The 15,189-nt window shown below is 43.8% G+C and overlaps 1 protein-coding gene across 1 annotated transcript in view; it reads right to left on the minus strand.

Moving 5' to 3' along the window:
* Positions 1 to 15,189, minus strand: part of ETF1 (eukaryotic translation termination factor 1) — a 340,588-nt gene that overhangs the window by 312,815 nt on the left and 12,584 nt on the right. Inside the window, exon 3 of the mRNA XM_078653353.1 lies at positions 11,531 to 11,706. Coding sequence (XP_078509479.1) covers positions 11,531 to 11,706 — 176 coding nt within the window. The remainder of the gene's footprint in view (positions 1 to 11,530; positions 11,707 to 15,189) is intronic.

The raw sequence follows: 15,189 nt of genomic DNA on the forward strand, positions 1-15,189 counted from the left end.
CAGATGACGCCATTTAGTGAAATAATTTATTTTTCAGATGCGGCATTGATGTAGTTAGTAAAATAACTATAACTTACTTGGAGTGGTTGAGTCTAAAGAAGTTTCCCGGTCCGTCGGACAGCACGTGCTGCTTTTGTTGACAACTTGCCACGGACCGTCATTTAAATCCAGTTCGTTGAGTCGCACCCGATGGAAGGGTGCTGTGGTGTGAACTCCTCAGAACAGGAGGAGGAAACAAGTGTGAAGCAAGGCGCCTTCATTAGTAGCACCTCTCGAGGGAGGGTGGAGGTGCTATTAACTGTTTACTGGCAGAATCTGAGAGACCAGGCAAAGTACATGGGTAGTTTAGGCAGCTCATGGACGCATGCGCACCCAGCCCGGATACTGAGCTGCTTTCAGTATCCGGGCTGGGTGCGCATGCGCGCCCATTCCTAAGTTTCGTTCTAAGTAGCCCCGGCGAGAAAGCAAAGGGCAGCATCTGAAGTCCCGGGTCCCAGGAGGGGGCCCGGGTGAAGACCAGCAGATACCACTGCGGGGCTCCCAAGCCTAAGGGGAGCCCCGCGTTGTGCTGGCAGAGGAGCCGAGGCTCCCATGAACGAAGGAAGCCCCACGTGTGGACAAGAGCCCCGTGAGGTAAGGGGGGGGAGGGGCAGGGGGGGTGTGGGTGTGTGCGCGTGTGGGCATACAATGTGTGTGCATGTGTCTGTGCATGTGTGCGCTTCAGGGAATCTGAGGCAGGGGATGTGCACGGCGCCGGGCGGGGCGTGCGCGCCCACGAGGTGAAGTCGACGCTCGTGCCCGACCCAGTCTCAGATTCCCAGGAGAAGGGCGGCTATATTTCTCAAGCAGGACTCCAGCATGCTACGCATTCTTTCTCCTCAGCTCGACCTAAAAACAAAGCGACACCTAAAAGCACCTTAGATATACTCACCCATCGACCATGGAACAAATTCCATTTTGAACACTTAGACAAACAGCTAAAATTCAATAAAGATCTAGAAATCGAAGTATTCTATGTTGAAGAATAGCGTTGACTGGAAAAGCGCTCAAAACTTATTTCCTGTAAGTTGGTGAGGATTGCGCTCCGAAGGAAATCAGTTTCAACACGGAGCGCTGGAAACACATCAGAGCCCGGTGGCGGAAAAAAACCAATCTGGGGATGGAGCCGATGCCCATGCGCAGTATCATCCAAAGGAGGAGTTACCTATCCCGTGACTTCCAAAGACTTTTCTACAACAAAACAAACTGCAAACACCCGGGCCCAACACTAGGTGGCAATCTAGGCATAGTGTGCAATATGCAGCTCATATGCCTCGAACATTAATATTACAAACATTTCAAAATATATCAGGAATTACAAGAGCACACAGTTTGTAATTAGGTGTGATGCAAATAAATAGTAAAATAGGAGCAAAACAAACCAGAACACTTTACTTGGTGATGTGCAGGTGACATTTGCAGAAACCATTTCCAAACCTTGTTTGTACACTATATTGTTTTATCAATAAAGTTGTAGGTCAGTGGGAATGTTTGTGGCCAACAAAATCTGCTGATTACAAATGACAGTGTGCTACCATTTCATGCTTTTGTTATGTATTTATTAAAAAGCATAGTTTTTAAACATGATTTGAGAAGAATTCTTGCCCAGTTCCGATGAAAATGCTCTTAAAGAACTAAGAGGCAAGTCAGGGGAATATATATATATATATATATATATATATATATATATATATATATATATATATATATGTGGCTAGATTTGTATTATACATGGAAAGAATGTTGAGTCTAATAAATAATGAGTTTTTTGTACAGCAGACATGCTGAACTAGTATATTTGAAGGTGCTCTCATATGTGATAATGAAGAAAATGGTGGCTCAATGAATTAAATTATTTGCCCACGACCATATAATTTGAAACCAGTTTATTGGTCAAGAGCATTACAAATGGGTTGCGTAGATTTAAATCAACATTTTTATAATTTTTCGAGGCCTATCTATCTCTCCACTATCTTTATTCAATCCAAATACAGACTAAAATGTCTGCCACTCAAATATTTTCACATTTCCCTAAACTAATTCACAACTAATCCTTATTGGTTACGGAGTAGCGTGCTACTCACCAGAAAGTGCTTCAACATCTCATTAGGGAAATATAAATGTAAATCCTTCCCTCTTCTATACCTCCACCATCCTTTTCAATCCAAATAACAGATTAACATATCCACCTCTCAAATGAACTTCCTATTTCACTGTACTGATTCGCCACTAATCCATTTTGGGTCAAGGAGTAGCATGCTACTCACCAAAAAAGTGATTTGACGCCTTGTCAGGGGTAGTAAGATCTATATAAACGCAATTATAATCATTACAATTACCTTGAGCAGGAATGCCTCTTGTCAGGAAGATTAATTTGACCAGAAAGATTTATATGGGAGGAAACCATTGGCAAAGACTATAGTTCACTCACTTGTCTGGCTGATGCCACTGCGATGAGAATGTGGTATTGATCGAAAGAATACAAAGAAAACAACTGTGCATATGCTAAAAGGGTGTGCACATAAAGTATGTGAGTACCAAATTATGGTCCCACAGTTGCATGAAAAATGGAGTTGGCAGGAAATTATTCACCAACCCCCTCAAACACCAGACAACAGGTGAACTGGAGAGGGATAGCAGATCAGGCACAAGTAAGAAGGCCATTACGGCAGAGAGATAATATTGAACTGTGGCCATAGAAAAGCCTAGCCGAGTCAATAATAAACAGATCATCCGATAACTTAGCATTCAAGGGTTTTATATTAAGGTAAGAGCAGGAGACAAACTTTTCCCAGTGTCCTGCATATATCAATTTGGTTGATGGATACCTTGCTACCAAGATGGCGCCTATCACTTCAGGAGGAGGATCGAACGCTATCAACCGGTGTATATATTGTGCAGGCTCAGCTGCTCCTGAAGGTTCTCCTGAAGGGCTAGCCGGTTTGGAGGACATGCTCATAGCTGGAAAATTCAGGTACCACACACACCTCAGCAAGTCCGGAGCCACTAGGTTGACTTGGACTTAGACTCCCGTGATTTTCTACAGTACTTAATGCAGGAGAGGGAAGGGCGAAAAGATGTACAGGAGTCCCAACCCCTAATGCTGGCGAAAAGTGTCTTTGAGGGAGGACTGCCTTGGGAACTTCAACTCACAAAAGTTGTGACATTGCGAGCTCTCTGCAGTGACAAACAGTCGAGTCACAGTTCAGCCTATTGTTGAAAGATGCCCTGTGCAACCTCAGTGTGTCATCGCAGTTTGTGAGCGGAGGTCATCTGCCAAGGCGTTTAAACAGCTTTCCATGTGCTGGGCAATCAGGGAGATCGCCTGAGCGTTCAGGCGCTTCCAGAGGCATAAATACTACTGGCACGCAACCCCACGCCACCCTGGTTGCTGCAATACCACATGGTGGTTGTGTTGTCTGTATCTGCATCTGCTCTTTTTTTAATGGGCAGTTGGAACGCTTTCAGTATGGATTGAAATGCGCACAACTCAAGCAAGTTGATATGGGGGCGAGGCTCTGCCGACGACCAGTATCATCTGATCTATTCTACTCACAGATGATCCCACCACTGCAACCAGCAACAATGCATCAGTCACAACTGTTAGCTCAAAGTGGGATAGGGGTGTGCAGTCTGTTCAACTGCAGCTGAGCAGCCACCACTGCAGGTATTTTGCCGTCTGACTTCTAGATGCAATCTGAGAGGTTGCCTTGGTGTTTAGCCCACTGAGACTCCACTGCAGAGCCCACACGTGCCACTTGGTATGATATGCACGGAGGATGCAGGCTGCTAAGAGGTCAAAGGTTGAAACATCAGGATCATAGCTTGAATGTCCTGGACTCTTACGGTGGAGGGGTGGCTTCTGTGAGGAAATTTATTTTACAGTGTGGTTGTGTAACCCCACCATGCAATACACTTACCTACCCCTTTAGGTCAAGTAGGTTTCATCTTTCAAAACCCTTAGATGAACCATGGGTAGCTGTGGAAGTACGCAGCAAAGCTTACACAGAGGAACTAGTGTAAAGCATTCAAACATCACCAAAACAATTTAAGAAGAAATTGACACGACTCAAGAAATCCAACGTCAACTTATAACAAGCATTTGCAATGCAATAGGTCTCGCATTACTGAAAGTTTGAGCTATTGGCACTGCATTATTATTTGCAACTCCAATAGATCAAACGTTCAGTAATGCTCCCCTGATGCCAAAAGTTCTTTCAGAAACAGGGTTCACACAAAAACAGGTGACATAGGGCTTTTAAGGACTCCTTTATGCCGCAGGGCAGAGAAAGAGAGAGTCAGGGGTAGGCAGAGATGGGCCAAGTTATGAAAATAGAGAGAGGCAGCTTACTAGCGAGATTGTTTACTTTCCTTAGGGCCCACGGAAAGGTAGGGCCCTGAGCAACTGCATACTTTGGTCATGCAGTAAAACTGCTCTGTACATATGTACTGGTGTCCCAATAGCTTCAGTAATTTGGCTTCCCAGTTAAACAAATAACTTTATTGGACGCCTCTAGCCTTTCCTACGATGTAGCAAACACGGGGGGGAAACTCTGGAACACTTATCAGGGCCTGAGACACGGGAGGATGGCCACGAATCAGGTTCATGAACACCAAATGCTGCACGAATAACAGCATTTCGGCGCCACAGATCATGCGGCCTGACGGAACTGAACTGGGGGAGGCCGAAGAGGGTCAATGGAGCCGCCTCCTCCACGGGACCTTTCGCCCCAACAAGCAAGTACAATGTTTTTGGGAATGGGTAAGCACTCTGCTGAGTTGGGGAGGCGGGCTGTTCAATGTCCGTTAAGCAGGGAGGCAGGGCGGGGAGCGAGGGGGGGTAGGGAGGAGTTAGTTTTTGTTCTTCAAGTTAAAAACGTCTTAATGGCAACACGACTGCGACCACACCAGAAATACACAACTACGAGGTAGACCCAGGATACCAGAAGGGAAGTTACCCCTCTACAACCTTAGACACCCTTACAATGAGACACAGTTCACACCTTCCCGACAATGACAGAGTAGCGCAGATAATACCAGTGGGCCCCATGGGCTTGATGTCCTGGAATGTGAGGGGTCTGAGAGACAAAATCAAGAGAGGATTAGTACTACAGGCGATAAAGAGACAGAGACCGGCTCTGGTCTTATTGCAGGAAACCCCCTTACTGGAAAGGCGTGCCTGGCGCTAGATAGAAGAGGATATCGAATGGCAGCGCACTCCGAATTCACGTCAGGCTCTAAAGGAACAGGCATTCTAGTAAAAAAGTCCTCCCCGTTCATTATCAAGCACATGAAGATGGATAAGCAGGGCTGCTTTGCGGCGATTCAGGGACAGTGGGAATGTAGATTGCTGAATGTGGTTTCTGTCTATATACCCCCCGACACTTCACTCGGTCACGCTGTCAGCGTTGGGGGAATTCCTCCTGGAATTGCCTGAAGGGGACATTATTATAGGAGGAGACTTTAATACGATTGTAGACGCAGCAGTTGATAGTTTCCCAGCCCGACCCCACCCGCCCAGACCCTCCCGTTTCCGGGGCTTCCTTGAGGCATTGGGGCTGGTAGATGTCTGGAGACACATGCATCCCACTACACAGCAATACACATTATTCCACGGTTCACAACAGCCTATCACGCGTAGACTATTTCCTATTGTTGGGTAACGGACTTCAGCACATTGACAAAATAGACCTGCAACCCCGTGGGATTTCTGATCACTCTCCGCTTACTTTAACTCTATCCACCCAAGAGAAAGCGCGACAGGGAATATTTCCCATCTATGCAAATTATCTCTCAATCCCGAAGATTACAAAAGACCTCAAAAACACGACTAAACACTATTTTGCCGAAAACGCGACATCAGTCGCCTCCCCATCCATACTGTGGGAAGCATACAAAACAGTGCTTAGAGGTCAGGCGATAACCTCAGTCACTGGCTACAAACGTACACGACAGCAGGAATTCTCAGAGTTGGAACTAGCACTACACACAGCGAACACAGCGCACGCGGCAGACGCCACTCCCGACACCGCGCACACCCTGTAGCTACATCAACAGCGATACCGAGATCATCTGACACAACAGACATGGGAACACATTGAATCCACCAAACATAGAATTTACGACATGGGGGACAAAGCAGGGAAAATGCTGGCCTGGTTGGACAAAAAAAGGGGGAAGTACACGTGGAATACCACAAATATATAATAAGGACGGCATTGCTCAGACACGTCCTGAGGACATAGTCCGCATACTGGCGGACCACTTCCAAATGGTTTACACCCCAGATAGAATTGTAACAGAGGAGGAGGCACAAGACTCCCTCAGACACACAGATTCTTACATTGACACCGGAAGCGGCTGACGAACTAGAGGCCGACATCTCTTGCGAGGAAATACACCGGGCCATACACGCGGTGCAATCTGGGAAGGCTCTGGGACCCAACGGGATCCCTATAGAGTGGTATAAAATTATGTCCGACACAATTAGCGGCCCCTATTAGCGATGTACCTCGAATGTTTCTCAACAGCCGAACTCCCACCAGATCAGCGGACTGCAATGATAGTAGCAATCCCGAAACCCGGCAAGCCGCCGGCGGAATGCACCTCTTACCGCCCAATATCCCGTCTAAACGCAGAAAATCTTAGCAAAACTCATAGCAAATAGACTGATATCCCACCTCCTGAATCTGATCCACCCTGATCAATCCGGCTTCATGCCTCACAGAAACACTGCACTTAATCTCAGGCGGGTCCAAGGAGTGTTGGCGCGGGCCAAGCTACTGTCATCGCCAGCGGTGATACTTTCGCTGGAAGCAAAGATGGCGTTCGACATGGTGGAATGGCAATACTTATTGGCAGTATTGTCACGAATGGGGTTTGGTCCAAAATTCATGGCATGGATACAACTCCTGTACACTAACCCAATGGCCCAAATTACAGCTAACGGACACATCTCCAACACAATACCACTGGCAAGAGGAACACGACAGGGTTGTCCATTATCGCCTTTGTTGTTCGCGATTGCACTAGAACCCTTGGCAACACTGATCAGAACAACACCGTTGCTGAAAGGCATCAGTTGGCGGGAGGGATGGGAGGATCGTCTCTCATTGTACGCGGATGATATGCTAGTATACCGGACAGAACCGGAACACAATATACCGACGCTGCTGACACTGTGTGACACACATGGGAGGATCTCGGGATACACAATAAACTGGGCGAAATCTGTCATATTTGTCGTACAAGGCCCTGCTCCCTCACTTCACGATGATAGCCCCCTCGGACTCACAGACGATTCCTTCAAATATCTGGACATCCACATTACAAGAAACCCCTCCGACTTCTTTGATAAAAACCTAAGCCACCACTAGAACGTCTGCGACACGATGTAAAAAACTGGGCGGCACTGCCCCTGACTCTCCTACGCAGGACGGCCCTATATAAAATGATGGCCTTGCCGAGATTTCTGTATGCCCTAGACAACACCCCATTTCCGGTGCCGCCAAAATACCTACGGCAGGTAACAGCCCTAGTGTCCACCTTGCTATGAAACAATCGTCCAGCAAGAATAGCACACGCCAAATTAAACAGATTGCGCTGCCAAATCTACAGGCGTATTACTGGGCGACACCTTAAAACCATTAATCATTGGCTACACACATCCCAAGACGACCCAGCATACAAGGCAGATAGGGAACAGATGAACTTGGACAATATGCTGGCGATGCTTTACGCGAAATTGGGATGGAAAAACAAAATCACTAAACTAACCCCATTATGGGACACCAGGGTGTTCGACATCTAAGACGCTGCAAGGGCTTTACACAGTGGGACAACATCGGTATTTCAACAGTGGGCGATTTATGGAATAAGGGAACAGTGGTTCCATTCACACAACTCCAGCAACAATAGGAGTTAGGACCGACTGAGACCTATAGATACATACAAATTCGCCATGCGTTATTGACAATACCGACAGACACAGAAGTCCCGGAGGCCTCTCCACTAGAGGACCGACTGCTTACTGACTACATGCAATGCAGCGCCACCTCACCAACATATAGGAAGCTGATAAACAACTTACCAGACCCTGTACTAAAACTAAGAGAAACGTTGGGGGAAGAATTGGGAGACATGGACGACTCAGAATGGAACGAAGCATTGGCATCCCCCAAAGAAATGGGTATCTCGGACAGATTTCGCCTAGTGCAACTTAAAATACTGCACAGGGTATACTATACCAGAACCACACTTCATAAAATACATCGAGCACAGTCCCCCTACTGCCTCCGCCGCTGTGGGGAGGAGGGTACATTTCTGCACACTACATGGGACTGCCCACTTATAGCGGACTATTGGAAACAAATCATGCGTACCATCTCACAGACATTGGAGACATCTCTAGTACCAGAGCCGCGCAAATGTTTACTGAATATATGGGACCCCAATGACTTGTCCAGACATGGGTTGAAATGGGTCACGGTTGGTATGATAATCGCAAAGAGATATCGCACAGAAATGGGGGGCAGCTGAAATATGGACATGGTAATGTTTACTGAACGCGCAGCATACACAGCTAGGGCCAGTCCACGTAGGTGAAATAAGATATGTTCTCTATGGAATGTATACAGGGGGGAGATCTGTGACCCTCTGCCGGAAGACGAGATTGTAGCCTCAGACGATGAATCTGATAGAGATGTCTAGGGGAGGAATAGGGGATCCCTTCGGTCACCGTAGATAGATGGAGAAGTACCTACATAAATACCTGAAAGCACTGGATCTACACTACCTACATAAATGAGTTGTTGCATTGTTCACGCTGATGTGGCTGCCTACAGAAGTGCCCTCCATATAAGTATTTTATTTACTATAGTTGATGCATTCAGTTGAAAAGTTTTAAGACTAAAGCAAAATTTTAGACCTGGGATTTATCCGGGATACACACTGATTGAAGGATATGCATTTTATCAAACCGCGCCGCCGGGCCCCAGGGTTATCGGCTGAAAGGCTGTGTTAAATTGAACACTATTTGACAGACATTATCTGAGACGTGGCCGGCCCTTGGGGTTGTAGGCTCTACGTGGTGTAATGGTAAATTTGTGCAATAAAGGTCTTTAAAAAAAAAAAATAAGATCGTCATCAACACCTAGTTGCTGTTGACTACTTGAATGAGCCTGCCTTATCTGAATCTGTTGGGAATGGTAGTAACCCATTACAAATTTCTGCTTTATATAGTTTACCCATACCTGTTCCGGTACATTTGAAGTTAAAATGTACCTTGGCCGTTCCAATTCATTAGTTGTTTGCTAGAATTCATTGGAGTTGTGATTTTTTGCATTGTGTAAAAGTTTTATCTAGAAAGTATCTGTTCTTGATCGTTTGCTCTCCCGTAGCTTTTTTTGTAGAGTTTTCTCTGCTCTCAAAATGCTTCCCATGCAATATCATGTTGCCCTACTTGATCCCGGTTGGCTTGCACATCTACACATTAGTGTTTAGTAAAAGATATGCGAGTTTATCTATTTTGCTGCTTTGGAAATGTAAATTCATGGATTATTCCCTAGAAAAACCATGGACGCTCCTTTTTTCATTGTTGAATGAGCTCTAGGCATGGCTGCTAGCGTTCTTTTGGGTTTTGCATAGCAAGTTTGTATACATTTAACTATCCATCTTGCTATTCCTGGTTTTGAGATAGCATTGCCTTTTTGTGGATTGCAAAATGCCACAAATATGAGTTTTTCTGAATGATTTTGTTCTTTCCAGTTAGTACATAAGAGCATGTTTGACATCTAGTGTATGTAATACTCTTTCTGATATGTTTCCCGGTTTTGGGAAGAAAACAGGTATGTCCAAAGTTTGAGTTAAGTGAAAAGGTGAAATGACCTATGGTAGAAATTTGGGTTTGTGCATAAGCACACTGTCTGGGAATACTTGATAATATGGTATCTTTATTGTGCATGCATTTCACTGACTCTTTTTAGGAAGGTAATTACCAAAAGGAAAGCGACGTTCCATGTTAGGAACTTTATTTGACATCTGTGTAATGGCTCAAAAAGTGGACTCATGGTTAAAAAAAGTATGTCCGAGTTTCCTAACCACGTAAGTAATTAGGGGGGAGGTGAAAAAGCATAAGCAAATATCCCTGACAAGTTCATCCATAGTGCATTCCCTTTGGATTAAGGGTGCAAGTGACTAGATGAGAAGTTTTTGCATTTTACATTCCTGGCAGTGTCGAAAAGATCTATTGTCGAGGATCCCCACCTTAGGAAGCATTGATGTAGTAACAGAGTGTGAATTTCTTACTCGTGACCTTGTTGCGTCCTGCTTAACAAGGCTGCTACTGAGCTCTCCTTATTACTTTAGGAGGTGAATTTGTGATCGATTGCCCATTTCCCTATGTTTTGAGAGACCTGTGACAGTTGTATGGAATGGGTCCCTCCTTGTTTCTGAATGGAGTACATTGTGGTCATATTCTCTGTGCGTTGAAGGATATTCTTCCCTGTTATGTTGGGTAAGAACATAGAGACATTCTTATGGCCAAGAGTTCTAGCATGTTGATGTGTAATATCTGTTGTTCGACCACTGCCTGAACTACAATATCCACCATATGAAACTCCATCCCAATCAGTGATGCATCTTTTGTGATTAATACATGTGGGCTTGGGTCCTTGAAAGCTTTTCCCCTTTAGTATGCTCTTGGTATTTCACTGTTGTAAGGCCTGATGGACTTTGGGTGAAACCAACACTGGATCCTCAATGTTGCCCTTCACTAGTGACCATTGTAATGCCATGCACTTGTAGGGGTCTCATATATAGTCTGGAATGACAGGCTATGCAAGACGCCATAATTCCTAGTAGTCTCATCATGGTTTTCACTGATAGGCGACAATGAGGCTGAATAAGAGCCAGCTGCTTCTGGAGATTGAAAACAGATTGGGGTATGCTGGCCCAGAGATTGAATTTAGCGTGGCTCAGAGAGAAGGTTGAATTTTGAGCAGTTTAGATTACTCTTAATTAGGGCCTTAGTCCATACCTTCATTACACCATCTCCTTCCTACACACACATGGGCTTCAACAGCACTTAAACAAGAAACCATAATTGCATTGTTTGTTACAATGTTCTAACAAAACAAGTTTTTCACTTTGAGATTTCAGCATGCTAGTGCCTTACCTAAAAACAGACTGCTTACAAACAAGGTATTAGAATGAAGGTTCCTTTAGCAGCACACAAAATATTTATTTAAAATTAAGCAGCGCAGGGATCTGAAATTAATGTGACTATTTGCTTACGAGACCACGATGTGGAAATTATGAACCGCTCAATCTTTATAATATTTGTTTCAAAGTATTTTTGTCTCTTTTTGTATTAAGTGAACATTTCCTAGTTTCGCGACACTTTAAGTTTCATGCAAAAGGAGGGAGGTTTATAAAAGCACTGTTTGCTCTGTAAATTGAAGAAAAAAATCTTTAGTCAAGAACAAAGACATACCTTTATTATACAATTTGAGTCTCTGCTGCACAGATGTAATTGCTCCTAGCACAGAAAGTCGATTTACTCTAGACTTTATGTTGGACGCTGTACCAAATTCATCAGCCAACATTTTAGCGACTCTGGAAATCTGGTCTTTAGGAGGAATGATCAAGGATATCATACTGGTGCCATTGCTGAAGAAGAGATTAAAAAGTAAAGAAACTAATTTAATAAATGGGGCAAACCCCTATCCAATAAAGTAGAAACAACCTTGGCAACAAAAAACACCACCGAAAAATGTTACACAGTGTAAAGAGTCAATACCATTTAAAAACACATTATTTAACTGAGCACAACAAAAGCCACCACTAATCGAGTAAAGGTTACTTACCTCTCAACTTTAGTACTTCTAGCCCAAACTCTAACAAGGTTAGGACTCAGAAAGAGAAAATATACTCATGCAGGAGTCACAATATCAGAGGACAGACAAGGAACTGTATAAAACTGTACAGTGAACTCAAAGCTGCTTTTCTTGAGGAAAGCATTTTTGGTGTAAAAGTACATTTCAAGTTAGCTAAACTTAATTTGCGGGTAAGAGTTAAACAGTCCATTTTGGTGGCTAGCTACCACGGGGTAGAATTTGAAATTGTTCTGCGTGCAATGCAACAGAGGTTAATTTTACTTACAAGAGGATAAGCCTGGCAGAGCCAGCTAGCTAGATGGCCACACAGCATTGAAGCTCTCTGAGCCCGCCCGCAACACGCTACTATGGAGAGCAAACTATCCCCCATGCAGCAGCACAAGAGCTGACTTGAGCAGGGACGGTCCTGTCGACTGCAGCGGGGAGGGTGTGGTTGACCCAAACCGTCATTTCGCTGCTCGGAGTGCAGCCCTGTGCTGCGGCCTGAAGCGGCCCTCAGAGGAAGACGGGGCCAACAGGTGATCCTGAGGGAGGGGCCGTTCTTGCTGCCCTTAATGGTAGATTTGATTTCTTAGACCATTATTTATGGCATTAGAATATTCATTATGTGCAATCTTTCTTCTTCACACACATTTTTTCTAAGATGATCGATACGTTTTGTCCCTAATCATCTGACAGACTCAAAGGTTTTTATAATTTCTGATTCTCTGATGAATTACACATGGGAATACACATGTACGATGTCCTTTTGCATTTGGAGCATTTGTCCCAGGTATCTGTGTAATGATTCAAGAAGACTGCAATCCATTTTTTGGACATCATTCATTGCGTTTTTCTCCCGATCCAACCCTTTCTCAAGATGGCTGCTACGCCCACTCCTGGTCGGTCAGGTTTATAGATTTACATTAAATCACAATATTTGGGGCACAACCACTAAGAGTGGATACTAGTGAGACATCCATCTGCACCAATACAAATGTTAAAGCTGTAGGCTTATTTATCTTGGAACATTGCAATCTACTTTTTATTACTGGTTTATCCCACTCAACATGGCCAACACACTTCTTAGGACCAATCCATAGTCCAACTTGTAAACCCGTTTTTTTTTTTTAATATCTTTATTTGTTTTTTTACAACAAGCATGCATTTTGTGTCCCCCCCTCCAGGACAGGCAATATTGATATGAATTTAGGAAACGATAAGAAAAACAGTATTTTTGTAAAAGGAGGAAAGAAAGGAAAGCTAGTAATTCATAAGAGAAACAAAGAAAAAAACATTGATAGATTATGCTCTTCAATTAAAGTATACCAAGTTATTTAAACATGATTTAGATATAAAGATGCTTCGATTTTCTGATATACAAGCTGTAGTGTAGCTAAGTGCTATTTTGACGTTGAGACCATTCCCTTAGAGGAAGCCAAATTTGGAACCCTTTTGTCCGTCGCTTCCTGCCTTTTGTCTTGTATATAGCCATCTCTAAGTTATAAATGGCTAGCAGTCTTGCAAACCATTGTTGGAATGATGGGGCGATGGGGTCAAGCCAGGCAGAGGCTATGCAGATTCTTAAAACAGCCATTGCTATAAAAATTAATTTGTGCCCAATTATTGGATTAGTCAGATTCGTTATACCCAACATAACTTTTTCATCGGGGAGGGCGATTGCTGCATTTAAAATCAGTGATAAAAACGTTCAATACTTAATTTCAAAGATGTTAAGCATGCACACGCAGAGAATATATGTAGACAATCAGCACTTGGTAAATTGCATCTAAAACAACATGTGCCTCTCCCACTCCCCCATTTGGCTATTTTATCCGGGGTACAGTACATAAAAAAGCATATCTTGTAAAATTGAGTCTGTAATTTTGTTAACATTAGAACAGATTGTGGGTGATCATATGCAAGTTTAAATTCTTCTGATGTGATATTAAGTTTGTTCTGCCACTTTTGTGTAATTTTCTGTAGATCATCCGGAAAGTGAGACAGTAAAAGAGCATACATCCCCCCAATCCTGATTTTTTTTTCCGGGGGTTACTTAATATATTAGCAATATCAATCTCACAAGATAGTTTATTTTCTCTATTATGTTGCGATATAAAGTCTCTTATTTGGAGATACTTGAAAAAGTCTCTCCATTCCAGGTGATATTTTTCTCGTAAATCTTTAAAGGAAAATAACCCTCCTGATGAGATCATACATCCTATGTGGGTAATTCCCGCAACCTTCCATCTGTTCATGCATGCCCCGCTAAATATTTCAGGTAGGACAGCGTTATTTTGAAGAGGGGAGTAGAAAGATATACGTCCTATACCAAGTAGTTTTCTCACAGCTTTCCATACTTTGAAAGATACTAGGAGTGTTTTTGACCTGACTTTTTGGTGGTAACTGTCAAAAAGGTGTCTCCATAGATAGCCCGTACTTTTGTGACCCAGGATTAATTGAAAAATAGACGGGCAGCTGTTGCCCAATAGTATACCTTTAAATTCGGGAGGGCGAGTCCTCCTTTTTCTTTTGGGACCGTCAAAGATTTATAAGCACGTCGAGGTCGGGTGTAGGACCAAAGAAAGCTTGAGAAAGCACGCTCCATTGTTTTAAACCAGTAATCTGAAATTTCCAGATTTATAGCTCTAAACATGTACAGGATTTTTGGGAAGTAGACCATTTTTAGTGCGTTTACCCGACCGATCAGCGATAGATGTAAATTATTAATACGGCGGAGGTCTTTTTGCATTGTATCTACTAAAGGCTTTAGATTTAAGTCCACTAGATTTTCCAGTTTGGCTGTAATAGTTACCCCTAGATAAGTAGCTTTATCTGTTACCCGGGGGTCTCTCAGGTCACACTTGTTATTTAATATGATTTGTGCCTTTACTTGGTTCAAAGCATAGCCTGCGAGTTTCCCAAAAGTTTTTGCCTCTGTTTCAATAATAGACATGGCCGAATTTGGATCAGCAGTCACTATAGCGATGTCATCGGCATAAGCTAGTGTTTTTGTTAGATATCCTTGGGTTGAGATAGGAGCTATGTCCCCGTTGCATTCCAATCGTCGGATAAAAGGATCTATGTAGATTGCGAATAGCAACGGGGAACAGGGGCATCCCTGCCTAGTGCCTCTTGTAATTGTCAGTTCTTTGGTGAGGTTGCCGTTAACCATGACTGAGGCACGGGGTTTGATATACAATTTCTGGACAGCCCCTATAAACCCTTTTTTAAATCCCGCCCGGGACATTGCCTGCCACAGGAATGGCCAGGAGAC

Source organism: Lissotriton helveticus, chromosome 7 (genome assembly GCF_964261635.1).
Source record: "Lissotriton helveticus chromosome 7, aLisHel1.1, whole genome shotgun sequence".
Lineage (NCBI taxonomy): Eukaryota > Metazoa > Chordata > Amphibia > Caudata > Salamandridae > Lissotriton > Lissotriton helveticus.